This window comes from Neodiprion virginianus, chromosome 3 (assembly GCF_021901495.1).
Source record: "Neodiprion virginianus isolate iyNeoVirg1 chromosome 3, iyNeoVirg1.1, whole genome shotgun sequence".
NCBI lineage: Eukaryota > Metazoa > Arthropoda > Insecta > Hymenoptera > Diprionidae > Neodiprion > Neodiprion virginianus.
Window position 1 is genome coordinate 11,286,130 of NC_060879.1, and position 23,892 is coordinate 11,310,021.

Sequence of the window (23,892 nt, forward strand, 5' to 3'; positions counted from 1 at the left end):
TTTATTGCAATAAATGTGAAAAACATTTAAAAAATCGATTTTTTGTCCATTTGACCTTGAAAATCGAATTTGCGGGTGTTTTGAGTATGATATTCTTGATCAGCGCATCAAAATACATAAGTATACCAAATTTCAGATCGATCGGAGGTATGTTCTAAACGGAAGTACACCCGTAATTTATTCTGGTGGCTAACACTGTCAGTTGGAAAAAATAATTATTTTACTGATAATTTTGATACTTTCTGCCTACTTACTTCGCGGTGCTGCATGGTTGCGCAAACGATGTGTAAACGATTGACCCGACAATGTATCCGAAATTCTATGAGTCTTTCGCATAATACCATTTTCAAAAATCACCTTAACTTTATTCGCATTTTTCTCAAAAAACGAGTGAACGCGCAAACGAGGACGAGTGATATTCTTCATATTCAAGCACCGCGCAAACGAGTTAAACTACTTTCAATCGATTACCTATATCGACTTCGGGTGCTAACGTTATGAACTTGAATCAAATCTCCTACTGCATTTCAACGCTTAATTTGTATTTGGCGACCCACACTACTGCCTGTGAATCTAGGTGCATTCTTCTGAATGGATTCTAGTATCTAGCTTCTGGAATTATCTAAAATTCCCGCTCTGATGACACATACTTTTCGAACGCACTCTGGGGAACTGTCTCAACCGCCCGGTGTACGATTTTATTTTTAAATTATTGTAACATCTGACTGGAACGTCCGTATGTTTTATTGACTATTATTATTGCATGTCACTTTCGTCAACTAACCAAACTCGAAGTACGAGAATCTTGTAAACATAAGGTATTAAAACAACCATCTAACTATTTGAAATATTCCTAGATGCAAATAACTATGAAATTCATTAACTAGATCCTAAAACCATGTTACGAGATCTTCGGACTACAAAGAGCTATAATATTATACAATATTATATATTATTATTGTAGTCACATCATAATTAACTAACACCACTATATATAATTATTATATAATACTTAACAATGCCATTTGCGCATTCGGAGCTGAGAGCTACACTAAAACAACTTACGCTTTGCCATATGGCCTGGAAAATAGAGGGCTGTAAAACCACAGAGACATATGAGGTATTCCATGCCAACTGAGAGGATATTTTCCCTGACCCCCGCCAATTTTCTTAATTATTTTTTATATGATTCTACACCCTGAAAAAATCACTTACCATTTTTTTCAGATTTTTCGTTCCGACTATTCTTTTTAAAAAAATGTTACAAACCCTTTTATGGTTCTAAAAAAAACGCCATTTTTTATTTTTTTCAAAAATTCACATAATTTCTGGGTCCCAAAACAAACATTTTGAGCCATAGTTTAGAGTGGAGAATTGATTTTTTGTATTTTTCAAATATTTTTTTAGAGGAATAATTTTTCTTATTTTGTATGTATACAAATTGTAAATTTGCTTAATTATTTTTTACATGATTCTACAACCTAAAAAAAGGACTCACTATTTTTTTTCCCAACCATTTTTTTTTTAATAAATGTTACAAACATAACATATGTTTTGTATACGTACAAAAAAAGAAAACTTATTCCTCCAAAAAAATATTTACAAAATACAAAAGATCAATTCTCCACTCTCAACTATGGCTTCAAATGTTTGTTTTGGGACCTGGAAATTATCTTAATTTTTGTAAAACATAAAAAATGGCGTTTTTTTTTTAGTACCATCAAAGGGTTTATAACATTTTTTTTTAAATGATGGTTGGGACGAAAAATCTGAAAAAATTGCAAGTGCTTTTTTTTAGGTTGTAGAATCATATAAAAAATAATGAAGCAAATTGACGGGGGTCAGGGAAAATGTCCTCTCAGTTGGCATGGAATACTTCATGTATAACTGATATAATGTAAAGATAGATGCACTGCTGTAATAATCCATAAAACCAGTGACAACAAAACCTTCAAAACCGTAAATTTGACTGAAGATGTAAATACCAATTATATGTCATGAATTATGGAGTTTCCTCCGTAACGCCGTATTGTAGTCAACGCGCATAAATGTTATGGAGGTAATGCAGATCTCCAATGTGGAGCCATACAGAACCCCATCTCGAAAACATATTAGTAAGCTTAATGACGAAACGAATGTAGGTAAATTAACTCGCAATAAACTCAAAGATGCATACGTGGAAACGCCCAGTAACAGGCAACCAACAAACATAAGAAAAACGTTCTAGAAGCTTCCAAGCCGATTTATATCAATATAAGAATTAATAATTACAGAAGAGAATTATATACAAAAGCACACGTGTAAACCTGCTCTAAAACTACGAATTATCAAATTGTTAAATACCCTAAATCTGTTAAGATAGTTACAACACAAACACCTAAGAATATTCGCAGCAGCGCGATCATAATAATGTTAAGCAAATAGCAAATATATCTCATAAACAATCGCTATTGTACTCCAGGTGAATAACGACAGTAATCAATTATAATACATATGCAATTTTATATATCTACACGCTATAAAACTAACAAACCGACAAGTAACCGATATGATAATCTTAATATATAGACTTTGTAACGAACAGGATAGTAAGAATATTTAAGAAGTAAACTACGACTAGAATTCAGCGCATCGTGACCCCGAAAATGTACACGGCACTAACGTACACCACGAAACATGGGTCATCTCTTGCGCATACGCACAGCGATTACCATATTAGGAAATAACTGCTAAAATCGGCCCGGGTCCTACCGCCCACAGGGGGAAGAAGCACGGTAGCCAAGGGGCCAAGGGGGGCTTGCTGCCCCAACACCAAAGCCCACGCAGAATGGAAAATTACAGAGCAACGACCCTGCACCTACACCACCGCACCAGCGCAGCGTTATACCATATGTAAAAGCTTGCAATATAGTAATAGCTAAAGAACTAAGATCACAGGCGTGCATGCGGTGAAGATGTCGTGCCCTAATTCTAATTCCCAGGAAACGGGGGAAGGTGCGCAAAAGTTGACAAAAGCTAAAGAAAGGGATTGTTCTGCGCAACGATCAACTCCTATAAAAACGGCGACCGATCATCGCATCGTCCTCTTGGTTTCTACCACCAGATTCGTCATCTTGTTCCGGTACAGTCTCGCGGTAAAATCGTTTTGCCTTTTGCATTTAAACTTTTCGTACAACGTTACTCTGCCCAAAAGTCCAGCGAGCTTTCAGCTCCTTTTTGTCATATTAATTTAAGATCTTACATTAAGTAACTCCGTTATTGTAACTCGAAATATTGAACTTATAAAATAAATCCGAGTTAATCAAACTATTAAAATATATCAAAATCAGTCATTTCGTTAACCCCTCTCACCAATCTGCGCTGCAATTCATCATATCCAGATTATTGGAACGAAGTTCCTTATCGCTCGTTCACCGTAGGGGCTAGGCGGAAAAAAACGACACCAAAAAACCGACACTTTTTGGCTATAGTGCTCGTTTGCTATAGTGCGCGCGATCTCCCTCTCTCTCTCTCTCTCTATTCCAGCGTGTGCGCGCGCTCTCTCTCTCTGTCTCAGCGCTTGGGGTGGGAGACGGCAGCAGCGGTCTCTCTCACTCACAGCGCACGACTATACTTCGCCCCTCTTTCTCTCTCCTACAGCGTACAACTATACTTTGGGCCGCAGCGCGCTCTCTCACAGCGTACGTCTATACTTTGCCTCTCTTTCTTTCTCATAGCTTTTTCTTCAATTAAACGTTCTTAATTTATTCAATGAGCAGTAATATAGCGTAAGGAACTTCGTTCGTACCGGCTGTCCCATGTTTTCAAAAGGTAAGCCAATCTAAAATTTTTATCTAACAATTTACTCCTTCCTCGGTTCGTTTGATTAGAGCGATAGAATGGCCGTTGTCCGGTATATTTTAATACTTTATCGGTAATTGGTGATCCAATGACGCGAGTCTAACTGTCGCTGTGTGATCGATTCCAGTGTCTAGCAACTGGAAATTTCCATGAGCTACCGTACCGACGTCACAGTACGTCATATACTCCATGACCGAAGCTAAATGCAACCAATTCCAACCCCATGCCGCAACCACAGCACCGGTAATACTTGTGGCCGGTACGGTGATCTGGACAGTTTTGTAAAATTTGTAATTATAATGCAATTGCAATATTTTCGGTTGTGTCTTCTTTATACACTGATTGTCAAGAAAAAGAACTTTACGATTAGAGCAAAATCGCTCTTTATTCCCACCGAGGCGTAATGTATAGCATTTGTGAAAAATGTGAGTTCACTTAAATGTTTACATTCTATACCTTATCAATGTAATACAGTATAATGCTATGAATTCGACATGTGTATTCCGGTACGTATTTCAGACACTTTTGAACGCTTACCGAACCTTACTTTTGCAGAGTTTCAGATGAATTTTTTGGTCTATAGCTGTGGATGCAAATATCGCTGGTAAGTTGTTTCAGATTTTTCTAACCTATGGTTGAGGAAGAAAGGAGTTTTTTTTAATCAAATATCTCTGTTTTGAATAGTTGCCGTTCATGATTCACACTACATATGAGCATGAGAATTAGACAAAATATTATGTACAGCACACAGTGTGAATTGATCATTTTTCCATGGATTTGATCAATGAGAACCTTAAATGCCTTCTGAAAGGTAGAACTGAATCGGATAAATGAGTTGCATCTTGAAGTTAGTAACATCAACAAAATGAAGTATTTTTTTGAATCTTAGATCTTAGTTGGAAAGTTGAGGAGTCTTCAGAATTTATTAATTTATGATTCATGGCTGAAATCTAGGAAAGTATATTCATCTTGCAATTATGAACCCTGTGATATTTCGGTTACCTTTGGGTTTGTTCTCGTAGCTGCGCTCGAGTGAGGGAATGGAGGAAGGAGTTAGAACTGATATAAGTAAAGTTTATGATTGAATGTATAAATGCTTTATTGAAATAGTGATAAATTCAAATTTGTAGTTAAACAAAGTGGATTGTTTGAATATTGATATTGGAGTTGACTGTTTCTTATTGGAATGATGGAATGGATATTGACCTGTTGGATATAGATTCAAAATATTCTTGATGAGATATGGATTAGACATGTATTTGATGGAAGATAGAATAAAAGTCGCTTGGAAGAAAGAATACGAGTGCAGAAATCGTGTGAGAAAGCAGAATAGTAGGGAATAGAATACGCGGAGTAAGGGTGGTAATGAGTGTCGTAAGACTGGATGGAAATAGGAGGACAGGATAAAGACTTTAACGGTACTCTACGGAACATAGAAGAGTTAGCAAGTAGAGGCATTTCATGGTCGGAAAAAATGGGAGGTATGTGTGGCGCTACGCCAGACGTAACGATCATAAAACGCATTTTATTTCTAAAATCAACTTTTTGAAACATAATTTTTATTTTATTCTTCATTTGTATTTTCGGTTTTCTTGGCTAGTTCGTATTGTCAGATTAAATTTTTAGGCTAGCTTAATCGATTTACTAGTTAATTAATCTACACATTGACCTCTAGCTAATCAACTAATCGCAAAAAACTGTCTGAATCGGTTAAGTCGGTCAGAAAAATGATACAGCACTATTTAAAATAGCTTCTCTTTATTTCTCACTTCTGCAAACTTTAAGATTTGCGTATTTTGAAGTCAAATTTCAGGTAGGAATTTAAAAAAAATCAGTAATAGCCATTTTTTGCAATTGTCACGTTTCATCAATCTAATAGAATATCCAACTCTTAAATTATATGGAATTTACTGCCGTTTCAGCATATGTTTTACATATTATGTTTTCTGTAACTCCTTTGTCTATCCAATGTTCAGAGCATGTATTAAATCTTTTTAAAATACCTGCAAGAAATTATAAAAGTGATAAAATGAATAATTATATTCAAGCTTAGGGGTAAAATGTGAAAAGTTAATCTAAAAATTAATAGAGTTCAGGGTTAGTGAATGTTTTTCAAATTTTTGAATATCTCATAGGGATGAGTAAGTGATGGAAAACAGTAATAGTATTCCTCCAAACTGAATATCGTTTTATAAACGTCCAATTTCAAAGAATAATATCACGTGGATTTTATTAGGTGTCAATACGATTTTTCCATGCTGCCTTAGGTTTTTTTTCCACCTTGCAAATTAGTTTTTATAATGCATTGCATTACCTAATTGTAATGGCTGTATGCAATGTGCAATACCCGGATAACAACAGGCGTGGGAATTTTGGAGCAAAAAGACAGCTCTGGTTGCAAAGTATTGCCAGCAATATTAAAACAAGGTGTGTCTTCAATTGCTATCAAAAGCCAAGCAAATCATTCTGAGCAAAAGCTGTCGGCAAAATATCTGTTATATCAAAAGAACAAACAATTATTACTGTAAATTTGCTGCACAAAAATTATTCCGCGAAAATTTGCGGTAAAAACTCAACGACAATCCTAGCAAGCATAGCAGACTTTTTGCACAGACATGCTTCGTTATCCAGTGAAGTTTCTATTGATTAGTTTCTGTAAAGTAAACGAATTTTAGTTGGCAGTTTCAGAGTAAGAAATGGTAAAATTGCAGTTGAATATTGCACTGATCTCTCCATTTGCTGTTGGAATTATTTTCAATTAAGTTGGGATAATCAAAATTTCAGAAATTATTTGCAGAGGAATGAACTGAGTAGAGTCGTAATACTCACAAAAAGAAGGTGCAAATACTGCAATTGGTACATGAACTGAAAGTTTTTTGTAGTCATCTAAATTCCACAACACGCAAGGGTCTACTAGCAATGCTGCTGATGTCAATGACCATTAGAGGGCTATTCTCACGGATATTCACTGACTTTGGTTGATCTCCGAAAAATCGCTCAGGTCCTTCCAAGTTATTTATTATTACTCTTGAATGCAAGTAACTAATATCCTTTCTCTTTGTTCAATAGTTTCAAGATGCATTCAAATGTGATTTCTAACGATGACTTCCAAGCGTGGCTTTAGTATTGTTCCATTTGAATCGTACGTGTGCAAATAGTCACAGTCTGTTCAAATCTCCTGCAATCATTATTTTGCATTCAGAAAAAACGATGAAGAAAACTTCCCTATTTTTATTTATCAAAATCGAAATAAACTTTAAGCCAAATTTTTGACCCCATGGATGAATTGATTTTTCGATTTCAATGTATTTATCTTACTTGAATATAATTTAGTTTACAGAAATACTACTGCTAAAAGAATGGTACAAGCGTTTTATACAATGTTTTCATCAGTACATTTTGATATTATTAACTCTTCAGAGTTCTGCTTACATATAAGGTTTGATCAAATATTAACCCTTCAATTACATTATCTTTGGTATTCTTAGGTGTACACGCAGATAAGAATTTACATCATGAAACTTTTACGGTTTATAACTTCACTTTCATTAGAACGATATCGACTTCTTTTTTTTTTTTATTATTTGAATTCAAAAGGGTAAGAAATCTCGTGGAATGTTGCATAGCACTGAAAAATATCATTTTATCGGTGAAACCTGCCTTAGAATTAATCCCTTCTTTAAAAAAATCACTTTATTTTCAATTAGACTGGTATGAATTTGCACCTGTACGTGATTAAGGTTTAAAAATAGAAATGCACATGAGCAGTTATATTCATGATCACCCTTTGGTTCTCAGAGTCATTGGTGTGGTATGTGCCAACTTTATAATTTACAAATATTATACTCTATTTTGGGTATGAAGTCATCGTTATGTTTTGAAGGAAAAGACAATTTATTTATTGTTACACATAAAAAATACCCAGAGGATCCCTGGGGAATGATGGTTTTACTGATAATTTTTATGGAGTTAGTGCGTAATAATTTCACCAGAGATTAAGCTAGACAGTGATTCATTTTAATTGAAAATATATAGTTGGCACTTGGTAGAAAAATAACTCTCTCATTAATTACACTCACAAAACATAACTTTCGTGACAAGTCATAACCAATAAACATGATTTATCAACAGTCAGTCGTATTGGCACTACGGATTAAGATGGTATTGTTCTGGAATACATAATCAGCCGATGTTACCTAATGCACCAGTACTGACTCATTTTCATGCTTTTAGAAGAATAATACATAAGTCCGATGACAAGATACGGTTCTTATATTGTCAGGCATCAACAGCATTTTATTTTATTTTTAATGTTTCATAGGAAAGTCGTACATGACGTCGGTTCCAGAAAATGTTTTAGATTTTGATATTTGAAAATATGAAGTACTATTTTGGCGTGTATAGCGTAGGGTGGTTTAATTATAACAGGCAAGAGGAATAAAATGCAGGCGTCAAGCAAAAACAAATGATTGTCAACAGGATTCGAAAAAATCTATTTTCTACGACCATTTCAAAATATTCTTCGTTGACGTATTCTAGAGAAAATACCTTAGAACTCACATAAATTATTGGCAAATAACCATATTACAGTCAAAATGATAATTTCTGGAGGCTTAGTGACATAATTTATCATTATTCACTGTATAAGATAATTACTTACAACCAATTTGGAATTTTTTTTGTACAGGTGGGATGGAGATTGGTCACCTAGAAATGGTGGCTAAATTTGAGGATCCAACAATAATAATTCAGAACGCGACTGATGTCGTAGGACACAACAGTAATCAAGGTGGCAAATACTTTGTTGTAACTGAGGTTTCAGAAAATCCTGAAAAACTAGCAGTGAGTGCTGGGATGGAGGTACTTGACGCTACCGCTGTAATTGATCAACGTAAATCATGGGGTGAAATCTGTAGGATATGCGCTAATACCAATGATTATTTGATCCCAATTTTTGAAGGCGAAGGCCTTGAACAAGACCTTCACAATAAGATACACCGATATTTGCCAATTCAGGTAAATCGAACATCATCCACATTCCTTAATACTTCCTATAATAATAATTGAGTAATGATCATGTAATATCATTTTCATGTTCGATGTTCGCTAATAGTACTAGAGCCCATGACGAACATTTCTGTCTCATTGCACCACACATAAAAACCATGTAGAATCAATAGTTTAGATGAATCTGAGCCCAAAATTACGCTTTCTGAAATTTTACGTTTTGCAACTGACTTGAGCGCATTTTAAAAAATGTCATGAATAAGTAAATTTGGTTTAATTGATACAAAATAATCAATTTTCCAATAAGACTATTTGCCATACATTTTGGGAGCATTTAAAAAATGTAATAAATTTTTACCAGTCGATATTATTGCAAAATGTGTGGAAACTATTCAACATGATAAAATAAGTTGCCCCGATGCAGAATAAACCGATATAAAATAATTTGAGTCTGGCCCTATTCGACAATTTTTCGATGGTAAAAAAAAAAAAAAAAAAAATCATATTTATCCATATTAACATCTCCGCAATAAGTTGCAACTCTCAAATTCTTAGATATTGATTAAAGAAAAGGTTACCCGAAACCATCGAATTGAAACTGAAGGACTTTTGAAATAAATATTACAAAATAAAACAGGGATGAAGGGTGAGTAAAACATATTTATTGAAAATAACAGTTTCGTGACTGCTTTTAGTCACTGTCAGACTCATTTTCATTGTTGCAGTCATCATTACGTCCCAAAATATTTTTATCGTTTTTAACATTATAGGCAAGATTCTAAATGATTGAAAACAGTATTTTGGAAATCTCGGTAGCTATACAAAAGATTTAAAACAAATTTGAAGTTAATTGCTATGATATGAGTCGGCTAAATTTTCTGACATTTTTAGAAATGTGCTCAAGGCAGATGCAAAATCTTTGAAAACAGTATTTATAGTAATAAAATAACAAACCCTATGTACACTTGGGGACAATAAATCTGAAACGACTAATTTTTTATACTAGACATGTTGGCAACGCAGAGAAACCTACAGCGCCACAGTCGGCCGAGTGCGAAACAAACTCAATCTCAATAAACGTAACATAACCCATGACCGTAGGATCTAACCTCAGAATACCACGGGGATAAAGACGTGTTAGATTGACTCATATTCTATTCTAACATGGCCGACTGTGGCGCTGTAGGTTTCTCTGTGTTACCAACACAACTGTCCAGTGTAAAAAATGTGCCATCTCAGATTCATTGTCCCCAAGTGTACATCTTCAATGTCAGACATATCGTGATATGATCTGGCTTTTTTTTTTACATAGCAGAAATCGTCCCTGTGACCTTGCAAGATTTTTGAAGGTTATTACCCCTCAAGTGGGGTCTAGGGTCATCTAAACTATTGATTGTTAATGATTTTGTTCTCGGTGCAATGAGACATGGTTTTGGTCCTGGGCTCTTGCACTATAAAACTGTGTCACAGAATGGTACTATGAAATTATGGATTCTAGGTGTCTGAAGAAGACAATCTGCCTCTACGTCTATGTTACCATTGTGCCGGTATACTTCTGGCATGGCATGAATTAGTCGAGGATTGTTTGGAAGCTGAACGGACTCTTCTGCAAATGGAAAGTGAATTGAAACAAAAAAATCAGGTTAGTAGGTTTTGTTAAGGCGTCTGGCCACCCTGGCGGACTAAAAAATGCACTTTTTTTTTTAATTCATAAATTCAAAACTATGGGCCGGAATATTTTTATCTTTCAACTTAATATCATAAAGGGTTTCAAGAATAACATTGTGAATTTTTATTTGCAAATATTAAAAAAATGGCGCCGTAATGTTGGTTGTCGCGGAGGTCCTCCACACGATACGCGTGGTCCTTGTCCCACCTGGTACTCAGTTATGGTACATCTGAGAAAAAAAACAAAAAATTTAAGTCATTCTTAAGTAGTGTGAGCCGATAAAAAAAAATTTTCAAAAAAAATCCTACGCAACATTGTAGATAATGTATCTAAGAATATTCAGTTAAAATTTGAAAGCAATCGGACGGATAGTTTCCAAGATCTCGAAGGCACCAGGTCAAAAAATGTAGTTTCGAGATAATCACCAAAGAAAGTAACCGTGCAGTTATTCAGCTGACGGCGCGATTTTGGTGAGTCCTACCTTCAATCAGCGATCCCTGGACCATAGACGACTTCTTCGGCAGCTGATTAAGAGTCTGGGCCCTTTTTTGACTATCCCTTCGTGCTATTCTTGCTTCCTTAGAATCATTTTGAGCGCGAGTGTCTGCTGTAGCGCAGCGCTCATCGTCTACTGTAGTGCAATAACTGTAGCTGCGATCTCGGATGGTTAAGTTTAGAACATTCATCATCGGAAGAATACTCTTATACCCATCGTTGAAAGTACTGGTAGCAATGTACGTGGCAATTTGGACGATATTTGCACCGTTGGAATTCGTTTTCGGAGCCATTGACCAGATGACGGAGTTGACGCTTTCATTATTATTCTGCGTGAAGCCTCCTTCGCACCATTCTAACAAATCATCTGCAGTGAGGTCCTCATAAATAGGTCGAATGGTATCTTGGACTATTTGAGCTAGTGCATTCTTATGCTCATATTCGTCTAAAGTACCCATCAATTCTCGGAGGACAATTATCATGCTGCAAATTTTCATTGGTCGAGATTTTATGCATGAATGCCGCCCGAATCGTATTCTTCATTTCGTCTTTCGAATGGGAGAATCTTCGAATAGCCAGACCGTAATATACTGTTAACTCGTTGATTAACTTGTCGGTTAGCTTTCCTTTACCACCAAGACCGCTTTTTCTTTTTTACTGTACGAAGTCGTGTGTCAGTTCTTTTCTGCCCATAACCTATGCATTCTTTTTTCATCACTTTTTCTTTGTATGGATTGGCATTAACGATTCCTTTATACGTTTTTGAATCTCTGTCTCTATTTCTCCATCGACCTCGAAAATATTTCCACTATGCTGGCGACTTCCATTTTTCCAGCGGACCCTTCATGATTGGCGGCACATTCTTCATTATGATCTTCTTTCCACAGCTCGAATTCAATGGTGCCAAGATTTTTACTCCAATACTCACAAGCTTTGCAGTAAGAAGATTGAATTATTACATCGATCGCTTTCCCTGAGTAGTATCCAATAATCATCGATACGCCATAGTGCGAAGAGAAACCACGTTTGCGCCAAGTTCCATCGCCAGAAACAGTCAACCCTGGACCTTTTTCCATCTCTGCTGTTAATTTTTGTTTTTCTCTCACAGCATTTTCCATCGATATTTTGCACACATTTTCTGCAGCGGTGAGAATTTGTTTGACAACGGTGTCGCAAACCGAGTGATATACGGCTTTCGGTAAATCCATGATGCTACAAAATTTATTGATTTCTTTCTGACCAATTCTCAATAATCTAAACGCGAATACAATTCGTCAATTTATGTCGTACGCCCTGTCATTAATGAGAGGACTTGAATTGACTATGGTTGGTTCACACAAGTCACACGACATCACTAACTTGAAACCGAGTCCACGAATACTCATTTCCGAAAACGTTATGTCACCGTCGCACTTCTTGCACTTCACAATGTTACTAAGCGCAGAAAAAACGGTCACAAATTTGATGATACGGTATCAGAAATTCCCACTAACCAGTACGTCGGTTTCTTCACCGGACTTTAATTTTTTTGCCGATCGACTCGTACTCGCCTTTTCCGGCTCGATTTCGTATCGATTAGCCGGGCGGTGATGACTTTTAACACTGCTCGATCGACTTCTTCGACTCCTCGATCCCTTTTCGTCCACATAATGTCGAGACGCTTGGTTTTCTTCCATTTTTAGTTATGTTTTCGTTAGAATATTTTCACGTGCTTCTGCGTTGCACGTTGAATACTAATTGACGCTAGTGAAACTAGAAATACTGGACCTAAATTCCGAAAAGTGTTCTTACACTACTTCAGGTAACACAATAAATCACAATAAACACAATGATTCATCACATAAAAGGACACGATACGACAGCTGCATGAGCTGTTTGACCGCCCGCAGTGGCTCACTCTTCTAACCTCAACCAATTAAAATAAAAATTCGAGAGTGGCTAGACGCCTTAAGAGTGAACCACTGTGGCCGCCATCTTTGTAGTCGACGGCAGAGTTGATTGGTGGTCAACATAGGAACTTAGTCGGTCAGGAGTGTCCATATATGCAAATTTTTTCATTTATGGTGTCTGGGGTTCCAAATTGCTGAAATTTTTTTGACAAGAACATGTACAGAACATTAATTCTTTGGTATCAAAGACTGATTTATTTGTAACGATGTAGTTTTTTGATTTTATTTCTGTGTTGTATTCCGGAACAGAAACCTATTTCACGTCTAATCACAGCATGTAATAGTATGATCAATTCCAAATAATAAATCAATTACAAACTTGTTGATCATCCATAGTAATATTTGCTTATGCAGAGATGTCATTATTTGATATAATGACGTAGCTTTAGAATGGTCTTTAAAAAGAATAGGATTACCAAATAGATCAGTCAATATTTTGAAATACAACACAAGTACGCATTTATGTTACTATCGACGTATACAGGATAATTACTTGTCAACTTTTTTATTCCACTTACTATCAGTTACAAAAATTTGCAAAAAATGTTTTCAAAAATAGTTCAACAAAAATATTATATATAATTAGAGTGGTCCTTAAAAAGTTTATCTGGAAATGATCCTCAGATTAGCTGCAAAAAAAATTAGAAAACTTTTTCGAATATTGGAGAACTAAAATACTCTGCGACGATGATCGATCGCTAACTTCAAGTAATGAATGATGAGTGCAGATTGGGAATAATGACTGATCAATTTGTAATTAAATTATAAATGATTCAACTTTTTTTTTTTATCTTCAATATTCAAAGAATTTTTCTGCTAAAGTTTGAATTGTTTCAGGAGTGTCAACGTACAAAGCTATGATAGTTTCCTCATTTCCCCACTACGATGGAAATACTGTTTAAACTGCTGATGTAATAATTCATTATTTGCATAGATTTATCATCGTCAGTGATTATTAGCGGTTCCTGCTCAAATTCGAAACTCAAAATGAATTTATGCTCACAGGCATCCTTTCTAGTTCAACTAGCTCGCTGACATTTAAAAAAAATTTTTTTAATTATTTTCAACCGATCCAGGTGTAAGCTGGTTCAGATACAAAATTGAACCTTTTAAGGATCACTCTAATGATTATATTAAACAATGTTACATGCGTTGCTTCGTGTACTGTCAAGCTGATGGCCCTCTCAAAGTCAAGCGTGTACCCGACGCATCAATCAACCTTTAGCGTCAAAGTTCCTGTGAAATAAGAGACGGTTATTTCGAAAATTGCTTTCCAATATCTCGTATGAGTTGTAATTTGAGAAAATGAGATTCAGAAAATCATGTGCAAGTTACGTAGTACGTCGAGCTATGTCTACTTATCATCCAGAATGATCACGACGATCCGTATACTCACTCCATATCATCTTCGTCATATTTCCATACGTGCAAAGTATCACCTTCGGGGTTTTAGTCTTTCCACATCACACCATTTTCGAGGTGTTACCGTACACATTCTGGACTTCTTCAAATTGTCTTGCAGTATTTGCTTCGTACAATTTTGTACATTTTCAACTCAGTGCTTTCTTGGAGCCCTTGCTGAATTCATCTCATGCCTTTCGAACTTCCAGGCTGTGTTCAAGCTATCAAGCGAATAAGCTGCAGATCTCAATCATATTCGGTATATACCTGGCACAGCAGTCTTTTGAAGACCAAGGTACCTCATCTAAAAAATTAGAAACAAATCTTCATTTCGCTTCCGAGGAAGCAGGGCTGTTATGCGCTATAGTGTAATATTACGTAGTGCATAAAATTTTTTAGTCAAAACATATAATGTATGCAAATAAACTGTAAGCTAAGCTTTTTTGGTTTTATAGTGTTACTTCAATTCTTATAATTAGGATGGTTAAAAAAATTGCTTGTAGTTGAAATTCGGTAGTTGGATTCTTTTCCATCGCAGCACTCAACTTTGAGTACGACTATGGTGTGTTGAATTGTATAACAGCCCCAGCGCATTGAGCGTTGTAAGAATTTCCGCTTCGGCAATGAATACGCTTCTCTTCTTTGAACTATCTGACAATAACATTGTAGCTTTCGACAGTGTTACTGATGACATTGTACAGCAAACTCTCGGCATGTTATCTAAGTTGTGTAATCGCTTTAAAGATCTTGTCATATGATCCTAGCACAATCCCAACCAGCATAATTTTTTCTGGCTACTTTCGGAATACTACTTTACAATTAATGTTGAATAGATTATTTGTATTTCTGAAATCAAATGTTCTGATTAGATTTATAAACTGTTAAAGTTTCTTGTTTTCTTTATTTTCTTCTTTTTATTTCAGGATAAATATATATTTTACTATTACAATTTACGAAGATAAATAATAGACTGGTTAGTGACTATTCGACTCAGTGTTGCCAGTTCAAAATTTTATTTCGTATTGGACGGTGGCGAGAAAACGTACTAAAACGTAACGAACGAGAAGAGAGGGAAAGATGCACGAAATGTTTACGTATATATAGTTGTGAGTCGATAAGTTATCGGTAAACTTCATTTTTATCCACTCCCCCGAAGTATTAAATTGTTTTTGTAGCGATTGGTCTTATTTTCTGATGTTTATTTCTCTGAAGGTGTTGCCAGACGGACACGGTCATCACCCTTTAAACCCTAAACGTCTCTCGGTCACCCCTGAAAATCCTTCAAATACCACCCATTCTGCAAATCAAATAAAAAATACTTAGATACAGTTTTTCACAACGCAGTGTTGATATATCAAACAGCCCTGATAAGTCAGTACCATTTTCTACCATTGATCTTCCCAATGCCCTCGTGGCTGAATGGCGCAAGGCCTCACTCACACCGCGAAGGTTCAGTGTTCGAACCTCTCAATTAACTTTTTTTTTTTTATCCATAAGTGAATATAAGTTGGTAATATGAGAAATGAGAACGGTTACAACTCTTTAATTGCTAAAAAAATAATAATTCATTTATATTCAGCATTGTATTTAAAAAAAGGGAAAAGGGGGAAAACTCGAAGCGACCACTGATTACTGAACTTTCGTTTTTGGAACCAGAAAAGGCTATATCACGTACATATTTATGATCATGCGGTTTGGCGATCAATTTTTTGACAAATAAATAACGAATATTAACAAAACGTGGTTTTTATTACTTTATTTTTTCACATACTTTATTGTCAGTGGCTGTAATGGAAACGTAATTATTGATGAGACAGAACAGAGCTGGAAAGTTGAAAAAGCAAGTATTAATATGAAAGAGCTAAAAACGTTTCACCCCAAGTGATAGAAATAGAAACGGGAATAATTATTTTAATTTTGATATCAGTGAGGATTGAGGCTCCCACGTATAACACAAATTATTGCTCAACGCCTCTTTGGCATGGAGAATGCTTTCGCACGTGCCGACATGAAGGCGATTTCGTATTTTACTCTTTATCAAGTTAAGTTGGGAAAAAACTCTTTCAGCTGCCGCCGAAGAATGTGGCAAACAGAGTATCCCCTTAACTAATTTTGTCAAGTTCGGGAACATTGGAATGTCCAATCGAGAGTTCAACTTGAAAATATTTGTCCAAAAATCTTCGATGGGAAGATTTTTTTGGGCTTCCATTTCTTCCAAATCCGACAAAAGTCGCCACTCACTATTCAATTTTTCTATGTCATCCACGAGGTGTGGGAAAAATTTGAGTGCTTGTGTGGCAATACTGCTAATCTCTTCAGATAACACTATGCGCGGATTGAAATAGCTTACAAAAGATAAAACCGGGTCATCGAAATTAAACCTTCGTTTGATCTGTTCCGCGAGCATCACATAAAACCCCAAAGCATGCACTCTGAAGTTGTGCAACTCGTTTCGATCGATATTTTCGTTTGACATTAATATTTCAGCTTTTGCTCCGAAATATATTTTCTCCAATGCAATGAAGTTTCGTGGATCACTGACTTCAATGTTTTTAATCGGAACACGATCCAGATATTCCTTTTTCACGTAATTCCTCAAAATGTTTCGGAAAAAATCGGAAACTCTTTTCAAAAGAAGATGTAGTTGCGGTTTCTTCGCTTGAAACTCTCGATTTAATCGATTTATACTTTCGAAAATGTGAGAGAGAAAAGTATAATATACTTCGAAAATGGGATTTTTTAATTGATTCAAAATCGCTTGCGTTGCAGGCAAGTCATCTTCGAAGCACTCGTGCGTGAAAAAAAGGATCAAAGCTTCCCAATTCTGTAACACCCGATCAACAGCAGCCTGGATTGAAGAAAAAAATGCCAAGTTTGAGGTTGAAAAAGTACAGAAGTAAACAAATAAGCAGTCGAGACAACGCAAAATTACATGCACACTCCTGAACACAACCGATGTAACGCACTTACTTGAAGAGACAACCACCGCGTTGCACTCGGGTGCAACAGTTTGCGAGGTTTCAATTCTACGAATATCTGAAACTCTTGTAATCTTCCAGATCGATTGCTGCTGTGCGAAAAGTAAGAATAGACTGCTCGTATCAAATCTTCTAAACTTCTTGGCAACTTTTTAGCTGCAGCTGAAGGGCACAGATGAAATGAATGACAAACGCATCCAAGGACGAACATATGTGGTGTTATTGCTTTGAAGCGGGCTTGTACTCCGTTGATATTTCCCATCATTACAGATGCGTTGTCAGCCGCCAAACCGATCATATTTGTCACCGGAATGTTCTTCTCTTTGAAAAAATTGCAGATTGCGGTAAAGATATCATTCGCAGTGCAGGATTGTACTTTTATCAGCCCCAAAAATCTATCCTTGCATTCGTCATTATCGTAAAATCTCACTACGATAGCAAGTGATTTTTCTGTGTTGATATCGGTAGTTTCGTCGATTATTATCGAAAAAACACAATTTTTTAACTTTTCCGAAATGACTGATATCTGTTCCTTGGCGATCACGTCTTTTGTTAAGTTCGTAGCTTTTGTTCGGCAGCATTTTATCGCTTTTGCTATTTTCGAATCCGGGCATACAGGCGCAACCAGCTTCGGCAAATGATCCATTAAGAGGAACGGCAAATTGTGTTCGTGCAAAAAAATCGTGAGCTTCAATTCAGCCGATTTAAACAGTTTCTCCTGTTGTTTTTTTTCGTCGTTAAAATGCTCACTAATCTTGACCGTCCTCTCAGCTTTTCTCATATTTTCTATATGAAAATCAGTAACCTCATGTCGTGTTAAGTGAGTGAACCCACCATTAATCGTTTTGAGACACGCCGTGCAGCACGATTTGTCCGACTTTTTTTCCAACCATGGAAAACCGTGTTGCCAGCTATCCTTGAATCTTTGTTGGTACGATTTACGTCTTTTCTTGGAGGGTTCTTCGACATAATGATCTGATGCATAGGAATCTTCAGCTAGAGTAGTTGTAGTGTCAGTATCAGTTGTCGTACTTTCTGAACAATCAGAATTCTTTTCGGCATCGGCATACCTGCTAAAATCATCATCGATAAGTTTTGGATCGAAACAGCAGTATTTTTGTAGGGCGAATAGGACACACAAAACGGTCATAATGGATTGAGCAAAATTTTCATGATACTTTTTATTTTATGATGACAATATATTTCTATAGAAAAAAAATCAAGTCATACATACTTATTTACTGGCACAACAGACAGCTGATTAATTGACGATATCGGAGGATTTGAAGGACCAGCCTTCTCAATATCCGATGAATCAACATCGTCTATCTTTCGTCGAGGAACGAGGAATCTGGGAAAAATGTTGACGGATATTTTTTTTATAAAAACGAGCAGAAAATCAAGTCAAATATTCTATATACTAATGAAAAATGTTACTTACCGTCTTATCTTTGGACATTCGTTTAATACCGACCCGGATGAGAGTTTGTTTCCGCACTCGCTACCCTCACAGTCACAGTCCTCACACTTTGACCAAAGTCATATCGAAGATCTCGATACTAGTTCTAGCATTCGCAAAAACACAACAAAGAATAAAAGTCAATTGTCACTTTGTCGTTCGTTTGTCGTTTGTCGTCGGCGGCTCGGCGGTAAAGCCCCGAGTTCACTCCTCACACTTTGACCAAAGTCATATCGAAGATCTCGATATTAGTTCTAGCGTTCGCAAAAACACAACAAAGAATAAAAGTCAATTTTCACTTTGTCGTTCGTTTGTCGTTTATCGTCGGCGGCTCGGCGGTAAAGCCCCGAGTTCACTCCTCACACTTTGACCAAAGTCATATCGAAGATCTCGATATTAGTTCTAACATTCGCAAAAACACAACAAAGAATAAAAGTCAATTGTCACTTTGTCGTTCGTTTGTCGTTTGTCGTCGGCGGCTCGGCGGTAAAGCCCCGAGTTCACTCCTCACACTTTGACCAAAGTCATATCGAAGATCTCGATATTAGTTCTAGCATTCGCAAAAACACAACAAAGAATAAAAGTCAATTGTCACTTTGTCGTTCGTTTGTCGTCGGCGGCTCGGCGGTAAAGCCCCGAGTTCACTCCTCACACTTTGACCATCTCGAATAATCTCAATGCGCCGATCGCGAAAATCTCGACATTAGTTGATTAGTTTTAATTTTGAATTGGTTTTAATATTCAGGAAAACACACCAAAGAATAAGTCACTTGTGTCAATTCGTCATTCGTTTGTCGTTTGTCGTCCGCGCCGTCGGCGGCTCGGCTCGGTGCACTCACTGTTTACGAGCGAGGATTGGTCAATCGTTGCTAAAGAAGCGCTTATGTGCCTGCACGGCAGAAAAAGTAAGCTCAAGATGAATTTTGCCATCAGCGCCATCTACTGGCGCGATCTACTTTTTCAAACGTAATAGATCGACTATCGGCGTACTAGCGTACTAAATCCTATTCAAAGGTAATAGATCTGTTACAATTGTAATAGAGTGGCAACACTGATTCGACTACGCGACTCAATCGTCGCCTAACGACGGCCATTAACTACCGTACGCTTTACACTCTTCCGCCGCGGCCATTAACTGCCGTACGCATTTCACTCGACTACGTCTCTACTCTCTTCCGCTATCTGTTCGCAACTGCCCAACCGCTTCTCATCATGGCTGCGCCCGCTCCACACTTGCTTCCCTATCAACGTCGCATTCGCTCGACGCGCCATCTGTATATATATATATATATATCTCACTTTTCCGGCAAGGCTCAATATGTCTCTAACAAAACTATAACTGCAGTAACCGTAACCAGTTTTCCTTCCACTAGGTAACATATTTCATGATTCAAACTTTGTTTTCGTAATATTGGAGTTAAAATATATATCCCCAACATTTAGCGGCAAGTCTTAAAATAACATTCTATTCAAAGTCAAAAGCAGAATAATGAATAATGTACTTCAGAAAAATTTGTCAATGGATCTCATTATCTCTTTTTAATTATACGACGGTAGAGACATTTTCGTCACAAGTGAACAATGATAAGTTTTAGGTTATACACGCAAATTACGTACGGTTACCCTCACGAGTTATTCAAAATTGATAAGCATTTCATATGGATACTACGACGATCTAGCAAATTATAATAAATCTAAATAGTTTCATATGTTTTGTTCAAATACTTACCTGTATATTTCAGCGTCAATTTATCATATCGGTTGAAATGCAGCGGACGGGGCCCACGGGATTTGGGTTCGGCCGTGGCCTGGCCTCGCCGGCTCAGCGCCGAGCCGAAAAATTAATGGTGGCGCTATCTTATATCAATGAATTTTCGCGTCGTAAAATATTGGTAAATAGAGTTTAATCAACAACGGAGTTGCGATTAACCTATTCGGGCTGCTGCTTTATTGTGGGTAGAATATATTCCAGTGGTATGTACATCGACATATAGTATGTCAATGGGTATGTCAGTAAGTGCCGTGAATCGTTAAACAACCGAATGCTACATGCTACGAACGTATTTTTTTTTTTTTTATCAAGTTCTCTTTAGCCCATACAACCATTTTTACACTTGATATTACAGTTTTCTATTATTTCACATTTTGATTGAATTACAATTATCTGAAAATTTTATGTTACAAATTATTTGAACATTTTATAGATTATTTTAACATAACATATCATTACATTAGAAATTAATTTTTAAAGATGCAATCTCTGGCGCGGAGTGGCAGCGCCATCTCTCGGAATTTTATTCAAATGGTGGGGTGACAGAAACTAATATCCCGTAGAGAAATACGTGTGATCGTATGGGACAACTTGTTTTATTAAATAACGTTTTTAGCTTTAATATTCGTCTACATATAATGGTCAGTAGTGTATATACGAGAGTTCTAACTCAGAGATGGCGGCGTACCGACTCCTTCCTACCTTACCGACAGTCGGTATTTTACCACTGCGATGATCAGCCTTACCTACGATATTGTTACCGACTGTAGCGTTACCATAGATAGCGCCACCGGTATTTTTGTCCGATTTTACCGACAGATAGTTTGACAATGAATTATTTGCTTATTCAGATGAACAGCCATTTTGATTTTTGCTTTGTCAGATGAGCAGTTATTTTGATTATTTGCTTAGTCGGATGAGCAGCCATTTTGATTTGTTTATCGTCAGACAGTTTGATAATGGGATTTTTTGCTTAGCTGGATGAGCTCCCATTTTGATTTTTTCATCGTCGAATGAGCAAACATGTCAAATTTTTTATTTTTTTTTATTGTTAGATGGTAAACATTCTACCGACGAAATTGTTATCCCCAATTTTACCAACAGTTGGTGTCACCGGGTGTTACCGCAGGTTCGTGGTATGTCGCGCCCCCCACCATCGCATCATCGATCAATCAATATTCCATCAATTGACTCTGCGCGATGGTTCCAATGCTTGCACCAAGATGGCAAATTTTTCATTCATTTATCGTATGGTTGGGGGTGAACGTTTCAAAAAATAACGGTCCGATGCTTTGAATATTTGTTTATTTTACAATTACCTTCTGTTTTCAACTTATACATAATAATGGAAATAGATCATCATATTTCAAACTGAGCAAATAACCTTACACATATTTTCATTATTCGCACAATAACAATAATAATAATAATTAAACATCCTATCTCAAAATTGACTTATACCAATTTCTTAACCGTGCCGCTAATCGGGTTGTACTCGACAATACGATTGTGCAAGATCATGCAATAGGCTGCGGTGTTTGCGGGAAATTCCACGCTCGCGTCAAATTCCAATTGAAGATCCACCGGTCTGATTTTCAATGATTCATTCTGTTTCGAGCAATCGATAACGATGAGGGGAGCTTGGTTTATAAATTCACGCTTCGATAACAAAGATTCGGCCTCTTTGTTGTAGTAGACGGTTTGAATTGAGAATGGCGTACTGATTGTTGGATATCTCGAGATTCAAATTTCTATAGGGATAACACTGCGAGTTGAGGAAGAGTTTCACATCGCTGATTCGACAATGACAAATTCACTGGCATTTTTCTGGGGATCGTTTCTTCTTGCAGTTTGGAATCCTAGAACGACATATCTCGGCTTCTCCAACTGCGTCGATGTCTTGACCTCCCACACATGTCGCGTCGTTGACGGGAGTACCGGATGCACGTACGTTTCCCAAGAACGAAAACTCATGGATATGGCCGGATTCTTGGCAATGTAGTTGAGTAACTGGATTTTCGGTTTATCGGCTAGTTTGATGTAGGGTAGCAACCACTCGATTTTATTAAGGGTAATTTTAAGGTTTTCCGTGGGCGGGGTCTGAATCACCGCATTCAAATCGGTGTTGAAACGTGTGAGAATGAACTCGTGTTTGCCATTGACGATGACTCGACGATAATCTTCGGCGAAACCCAGCATATAATTCAATGGTAGAACAACGTCAAATTTCCGGAAGCATTGGTTAGTTTGCTTTCACCGCTCAACCAACCGGTATTCTCCAGTCATTTCATCCAGAATCAGAAATCGGAAAATCCTCAGCACTTTTCGTACATTCCGACCATCTTTCCTGGCACAGAAAATTTGAGATAATGCACTCAATCACTGCAGCGATATAAGCGATTCCAACAACGTCAATCAAAGACAACAGTGAAAGCGATGGCATCGACAAGCAGCACTGAAATGGAGCAAGACAATTACACTGAAGCAGAGACGCAGCATCGCATGGAGACCGATACTTCAAATATTACTCCTATAGTTGCGTGTCGCAGTATAACTTGCCAAACTGATGAAGTTAGTAGTAATATTCCGAATGAGCCAACGTATTTTCTTTGCAATTTGAGGTGCGATAACGGTGTGTGTACTGCAGAATTACAAGTGCATATCCATGAGAAAAAATCCGTTGACAAGATCTGTGAAATTGATTTACCAGTCTTAAAGAAAACTGTTAAAGATTTCAGTTGTGATCCGATTGATCAAGAGGAAAGACATTTACTATGTCAGGGCTTTCATGAAATGACTTCGATTACAACTGATGAGTCTTTGAGCAGTTTAGCTGGTGTTTCTTTTGCGACATATTCATATATTCTGGGCAAACTCCCAGACTATAAAACCATGAAAATGGATAAAGGAACAAGATTATTACTCACGTTGATGAAATTAAAAACGGGACTCACTTTCACTGCACTATCTGTATTGTTCAGTATACATCGTACTACCGCGCAACGAATTTTTATAGATATTTTACAGCAATTAAATATTTTGCTGGAAAAGTTTATATTTTGGCCTTCTAAAAATAGTGTAAGAGCAATTCTCCCGGAAGCGTTCGAAAAAAACTACCCTGAGACACGTGTCGTACTCGATTGTACTGAAATTAATACTGAATTACCGCCGGAGGTGACAGAAAGAGTCTTAATGTACTCAGAGTACAAGCATCACCACACAGTTAAGTTTGTGGTACGATGTACACCGAGTCGATTCATCAGCTTCATTTCGAAATGTTATGGCGGTTGAGCTGGTGACTGTTTTATTACAAATGACTGTGG

The 23,892-nt window shown here is 36.8% G+C and overlaps 1 protein-coding gene across 1 annotated transcript in view; it reads left to right on the forward strand.

Moving 5' to 3' along the window:
- Positions 1 to 4,807: 4,807 nt before the first annotated feature.
- Positions 4,808 to 23,892, forward strand: part of LOC124301613 (uncharacterized) — a 65,466-nt gene continuing 46,381 nt past the window's right edge. Inside the window, exons 1-3 of the mRNA XM_046756908.1 lie at positions 4,808 to 4,908; positions 8,528 to 8,856; positions 10,346 to 10,489. Coding sequence (XP_046612864.1) covers positions 4,881 to 4,908; positions 8,528 to 8,856; positions 10,346 to 10,489 — 501 coding nt within the window. The 5' untranslated portion in view covers positions 4,808 to 4,880. The remainder of the gene's footprint in view (positions 4,909 to 8,527; positions 8,857 to 10,345; positions 10,490 to 23,892) is intronic.